We start from the raw sequence: 6,775 nt of genomic DNA, 5'->3' as shown, positions 1-6,775 counted from the left end.
GGAGAAGCAGACTCCCTGCTGAGCAGGGAGCCCGATGCGGGACTCGATCCCAGGACTCCAGGATCATGACCTGAGCCGAAGGCAGTCGCTTAACCAACTGAGCCACCCAGGCGCCCAAAAAAGATTTTATTTTTAAGTAATCTCTACACCCAACAAGAAGCTTGGACTCACAACCCCAAGAGCAAGAGTCACATGCTTCACTGACTGAGCCAGCCAGGTGCTGCATGAGCATTTTTTTTTTTTTAAAAGATTTTATTTATTTATTTGAGACAGAGAGAATGAGAGAGACAGAGAGCACATGAGAGGGGGGAGGGTCAGAGGGAGAAGCAAGCTCCCTGCCGAGCAGGGAGCCCGATGCGGGACTCGATCCCGGGACTCCAGGATCATGACCTGAGCCGAAGGCAGTCGCTTAACCAACTGAGCCACCCAGGTGCCCCTGCATGAGCATTTTTATTCACTATGAATCTCTTCAAATATTGCCCTCCATTCCATTTTCTCTATTTCCTCCTTCTGTAACTCCACTAGTCATATATTAGAACTTCCTTTCCTCAAATAACTATTCATTCTTTTTATTATTTTTATGTCTGTGCCCTTCTATGATAAATTATAAGAATGTTTAAAAAATAAGTTCAACACTTTTACATGGTTTGTTCCTGAGGATTTTTTTTTTTTTTTTTTTTGGCCACTATGGACCAAAATGGATGACTTCAGTTATTTCTTTATGTGTAGGGTGCGATTCTCTGCAGACATAGAAATTACTATTTGTGGAAATAAAATCATCATCTTAGGCTGGGACTCGAGGCTGATTAACTGCTGATTCTTCTGTGCCATATAGGAGAGTATAAGGTGTGTGTGTGTGTGTGTGTGTGTGTGTGAATTCTTTTTCTAGTTTAAGAGCTCTGACTAGGATTTCCAGTACTATGTTGAATTGAAGTGGTGAGGGTGGGTTTCCTTATATTGTACAGATCTTATAAGAAAAAATTTTCCATTTTTCCTCATTCACCATAGTGTTAGCTGGGAGATTTTCATATATGGTCTTTATTGTGTTAAGGTAATCTCCTTTTATATTTATTTTGTTGAGAGTTTTTATCATGAATGGACGTTGAATTTTTTCAAATGCTTTTTCTGCACTTATTGTGATGATCATATGGTTTTTATTTTTATTTTCTTGAGATGATTGCATGGTTTTTAATCATTCATTCTGTTAATGTAGTCTACCACCTTGATTGATTTGGATATGTTGAACCATCTTTGCATCCCAGGGATAAATCCTACTTGGTCCTGATGCAGAATCCTTTTAATGAGTTGATGAATTTGGTTTGCTAGTATTTCTTTTCTTGTGGTGTCTTTGGCTTTAGTATCAGGGTGATACTGGCCTCATAAAATGACTTTGAAAGTGTTCCCTTGTCTTCTACTTTTTGGACTGTGTTAATTCTTTGACTCTTTGGTAGAATTTACCAATTTACCAATGAAGCCATCTAGTTCTGGGCTTTTCTTTGTTAAGAGGTTTTTGATTATTGATTCAATCTCCTTATTTGTTATTGGTGTGTTCACGTGTTCTAGTTCTTCTTGATTCAGTTTTGGTAGATTGTATGTTTCTTGGAATTTATCTATTTCTTTTTTTTTTAAAGATTTTATTTATTTATTTGGCAGAGAAAGACAGTGAGAGAGGGAACACAAGCAGGGGGAGTGGGAGAGGGAGAAGCAGGCCTCCTGCAGAGGAGGGAGCCCCATGCAGGGCTCTATCCTAGGACCCCGGGATCATGACCTGAGCTGAAGGCAGACGCTTAATGACTGAGCCACCCAGGTGCCCCCATCTATTTCTTTTTTTTTTCTTAATTTTTATTGTTATGTTAATCACCATACATTACATCATTAGTTTTTGATGTAGTGTTCCATGATTCATTGTTTGTGCATAACACCCAGTGCTCCATGCAGAACATGCCCTCCTCAATACCCATCACCAGGCTAACCCATCCTCCCAGCCCCCTCCCCTCTAGAACCCTCAGTTTGTTTTTCAGAGTCCATCATCTCTCATGGTTCGTCTCCCCCTCCGATTCCCCCCTTCATTCTTCCCCTCCTGCTATCTTCTTCTTTTTTTTCTTAACATATATTGCATTATTTGTTTCAGTGGTACAGATCTGTGATTCAACAGTCTTGCACAATTCAGCGCTCACCATAGCACATAATCCTCCCCAATGTCTATCACCCAGCCACCCCATCCCTCCCAGCCCCCCACTTCAGCAACCCTCAGTTTGTTTCCTGAGATTAAGAATTCCTCATATCAGTGAGGTCATATGATACATATCTTTCTCTGATTGATTTATTTCACTCAGCATAACACACTCCAGTTCCATCCACGTCATTGCAAATGGCAAGATCTCATTCCTTTTGATGGCTGCATAATATTCCATTGTATATATATACCACACCTTCTTTATCCATTCATCTGTCGATGGACATCTTGGCTCTTTCCACAGTTTGGCTATTGTGGACATTGATGCTATAAACATCGGGGTGCACGGACCCCTTCGGGTCCCTACATTTGTATCTTTGGGGTAAATACCCAGTAGTACAATTGCTGGATCGTATGGTAGCTCTATTTTCAACTTTTTGAGGAACCTCCATACTGTTTTCCAGAGTGATTGCACCAGCTTGCATTCCCACCAACAGTGTGGGAGGGTTCCCCTTTCTCCGCATCCCCGCCAACACCTGTCATTTCCTGACTTATTAATTTTAGCCATTCTGATTGGTGTGAGGTGGTATCTCACTGAGGTTTTGATTTGGATTTCCCTGATGCTGAGCGATGTTGAGCACTTTTTCATGTGTCTGTTGGCAATTTGGATGTCTTCTTTGGACAAATGTCTGTTCATGTGTTCTGCCCATTTCTTGATTGGATTCTTTGTTCGTTGGGTGTTGAGTTTGATAAGTTCTTTACAGATTTTGGATACTAGCCCTTTATCTGATATGTCATTTGCAAATATCTTCTCCCATTCTGTCGGTTCTCTTTTGGTTTTGTTGACTTTCCTTTGCTGTGCAAAAGCTTTTGATCTTGATGAAGTTCCAATAGTTCATTTTTTAAATTCTTTTTTTTTTTTAAAGATTTTTATTTATTTATTTATTTGAGACAGAGAGAATGAGAGAGAGAGAGCACATGAGAGGGGGGAGGGTCAGAGGCAGAAGCAGGCTCCCTGCCGAGCAGGGAGCCTGATGCAGGACTCGATCCAGGGACTCCAGGATCATGACCTGAGCCGAAGGCAGTCGCTTAACCAACTGAGCCACCCAGGCGCCCTCCAATAGTTCATTTTTGCCCTTGCTTCCCTTGCCTTTGGCAATGTTTCTAGGAAGCAGTTGTTGCAGCTGAGTCGAAGAAGTTGCTGCCTGTGTTCTCCTTTAGGATTTTGATGGACTCCTGTCTCACATTTAGGTCTTTCATCCATTTTGAGTCTATTTTTGTGTGTGGTGTAAGGAAATGGTCCAGTTCCATTCTTCTGCATGTGGCTGTCCAATTTTCCCAACACCATTTGTTGAAGAGACTGTCTTTTTTCCATTGGACATTCTTTCCTGCTTTGTCGAAGATGAGTTGACCATAGAGTTGAAGGTCCATTTCTGGGCTCTCTATTCTGTTCCATTGATCTATGTGTCTGTTTTTGTGCCAGTACCATACTGTCTTGATGATGACAGCTTTGTAATAGAGCTGGAAGTCCGGAATTGTGATGCTGCCAGCTTTGCTTTTCTTTTTCAACATTCCTCTGGCTATGCGGGGTCTTTTCTGGTTCCATACAAATTTTAGGATTATTTGTTCCATTTCTTTGAAAAAAGTGGATGGTATTTTGATGGGGATTGCATTGAATGTGTAGATTGCTCTAGGTAGCATTGACATCTTCACGGTATTTGTTCTTCCAATCCATGAGCATGGAACGTTTTTCCATTTCTTTGTGTCTTCCTCAATTTCTTTCATGAGTATTTTATAGTTTTCTGAGTACAGATCCTTTGCCTCTTTGGTTAGATTTATTCCTAGGTATCTTATGGTTTTGGGCACAATTGTAAATGGGATCGACTCCTTACTTTCTCTTTCTTCTGTCTTGTTGTTGGTGTATAGGAATGCCACTGATTTCTGTGCATTGATTTTTTTTTTTTTTTTAGTTTGGATACCATTAGTTTTTTATAAAAGAGAGACATGAAAATTATTTACATGATGAAAGATTTCACAACTTCACTGGAATGGGTAGCTTCACTTCATGCCATTTTAATAATGATTTCAGTCCACATATTCCGAGAATGTCACCATCTCTAAATAAGAAATAATCCTTGTCATCTAGAACTACTTTGGTGCCTCCATATTCTGGGAGAAGAACTTTATCTCCAACTTTCACACTAACTGGTCGAATCTCTCCACCCTTTCCTTTAGAGCCCGATCCAACAGCTACTACTGTTGCTTGCAACACTTTTCCTTGAGATTTTTCTGGAAGCATAATACCTCCTTTGGTGACAGTTTCAGCTGCGCTCCTTTCAACTAAAACTCGGTCAAAGAGGGGAAGAAACTTTCTAAATGCCTGCCCTGCCATGACGCCGACCGCTGCAGTTCGTACTCTGCTCTGGAGCTGCTGCCTCTGCAAGGAGACCCGCAGTACGACCCTCGGGCCACGTGTCTGTGCATTGATTTTATATCCTGCCACTTTACTGAATTCCTGTATGAGTTCTAGCAGTTTTGGGGTGGAGTCTTTTGGGTTTTCCACATAAAGTATCATATCATCTGCAAAGAGTGAGAGTTTGACTTCTTTGCCGATTTGGATTCCTTTTATTTCTTTTTGTTGTCTGATTGCTGTGCCTAGGACTTCTAATACTATGTTGAATAGCAGTGGTGATACTGGACATCCCTGCTGCGTTCCTGACCTTAGGGGGAAGCTCTCAGTTTTTCCCCATTGAGAATGATATTCGCTGTAGGTTTTTCATATATGGCTTTTATGATATTGAGGTATGTACCCTCTATCCCTATACTCTGAAGAGTTTTGATCAAGAAAGGATGCTATACTTTGTCAAATGCTTTTTCTGCATCTATTGAGAGGATCCTATGGTTCTTCTTCTTTTATTAATGTATTGTATCACGTTGATTGATTTGTGGATGTTGAACCAACCTTGCAGCCCAGGGATAAATCCCACTTGGTCATGGTGAATAATCCTTTTAATGTACTGTTGGATCCTATTGGCTAGTATTTTGGTGAGAATTTTTGCATCCATGTTCATCAGGGATATTGGTCTGTAATTCTCCTTTTTGATGGGGTCTTTGTCTGGTTTGGGGATCAAGATAATGCTGGCCTCATAAAACGAGTTTGGAAGTTTTCCTTCCATTTCTATTTTTTGGAACAGTTTCAGAAGAATAGGTATTAATTCTTCTTTAAATGTTTGGTAGAATTCCTCTGGGAAGCCATCTGGCCCTGGGCTTTTGTTTGTTGGGAGATTTTTGATGACTGCTTCAATTTCCTTAGTGGTTATAGGTCTGTTCAGGTTTTCTATTTCTTCCTGGATCATTTTTGGTAGTTGATACATCTCTAGGAATGCATCCATTTCTTCCAGGTTATCTAATTTGCTGGCATAGAGTTGCTCATAATATGTTCTTAGAATTGTTTGTATTTCTTTGGTGTTGGTTGTGATCTCTCCTCTTTCATTCATGATTTTGTTGATTTGGGTCCTTTCTCTTTTCTTTTTGATAAGTCTGGCCAGAGGTTTATCAATCTTGTTAATTCTTTCAAAGAACCAGCTCCTAGTTTCGTTGATCTGTTCTACTGTTCTTTTGGTTTCTATTTCATTGATTTCTGCTCTGATCTTTATTATTTCTCTTCTCCTGCTGGGTTTAGGCTTTATTTGCTGTTCTTTCTCTAGCTCCTTTAGGTGTAGGGTTAGGTTGTGTACTTGAGACCTTTCTTGTTTCTTGAGAAAGGCTTGTATTGCTATATCCTTTCCTCTTAGGACTGCCTTTGCTGCATCCCAAAGATTTTGAAGAGTTGTGTTTTCATTTTCATTGGTTTCCATGAATTTTTTAAATTCTTCTTTAATTTCCTGCTTGATCCATTCATTCTTTTGTAGGATGCTCTTTAGCCTCCATGTATTTGAGTTCTTTCTGACTTTCCTCTTGCTTAGATGATCTGTCCATTTCAGTGAGGGGACTGTTAAAATCCCCTACCATTATTGTATTGTTGTCAATGTGTTTCTTTGATTTTGCTATTAATTGGCGTATATAATTGGCTAGGAGTTGGGGCATAGATATTTACAATTTTTAGATCTTCTTGTTGGATGGACCCTTTAAGTATGCTATAGTGCCCTTCCTCATCTCTTATTACAGTCTTTTGTTTAAAATCTAATTTGTCTGATATAAGGATTGCCACCCCAGCTTTCTTTTGATGTCCATTAGCATGGTAAATAGTTTTCCACCCCCTCACTTTTCAATCTGGAGGTGTCTTTGGGTCAAAAATGAGTCTCTTGCAGACAGCATATCAATGGGTCTTGTTTTTTAATCCAATCTGATAGCCTGTGTCTTTTGATTGGGGTATTTAGCCCATTTACATTCAGGGTAACTATTGAAAGATAGGAATTTAGTGCCATTGTATTGGCTGTAAGGTGACTGTTACTGTATATTGTCTGTGTTCCTTTCTGGTCTATGTTGCTTTCAGGCTCTCTCTTTGCTTAGAGGACCCCTTTCAAGATTTCTTGTAGGGCTGGTTTCGTGTTTGCAAATTCCTTTAGTTTTTGTTTGTCTTGGAAGCTTTTTATCTCT

The 6,775-nt window shown here is 39.9% G+C and overlaps 1 protein-coding gene across 1 annotated transcript; it reads right to left on the bottom strand.

Annotated features, from left to right (window-relative positions):
• Window positions 1-4,173: 4,173 nt before the first annotated feature.
• Window positions 4,174-4,645, bottom strand: LOC135362254 (10 kDa heat shock protein, mitochondrial-like). The gene has a single exon (XM_064575892.1). It carries the CDS (start codon window positions 4,566-4,568, stop codon window positions 4,209-4,211), a length of 360 nt encoding a protein of 119 aa, XP_064431962.1. The 5' UTR covers window positions 4,569-4,645; the 3' UTR covers window positions 4,174-4,208.
• Between the last annotated feature and the right edge of the window lie 2,130 nt (window positions 4,646-6,775).

Source organism: Mirounga angustirostris, unplaced genomic scaffold (genome assembly GCF_029215605.1).
Source record: "Mirounga angustirostris isolate CCGP_5_RB_7025 unplaced genomic scaffold, mMirAng1.0.hap1 SCAF_1, whole genome shotgun sequence".
Lineage (NCBI taxonomy): Eukaryota > Metazoa > Chordata > Mammalia > Carnivora > Phocidae > Mirounga > Mirounga angustirostris.
Note: the sequence above shows the minus strand (reverse complement) of the source record. Positions and strands in the feature narration are given on the sequence as shown.

What these genes read in the sequence shown, in the direction of transcription:
- LOC135362254 (XM_064575892.1), bottom strand. Translation starts at nt 4,568, where the DNA reads ATGGCAGGGCAGGCATTTAGAAAGTTTCTTCCCCTCTTTGACCGAGTT.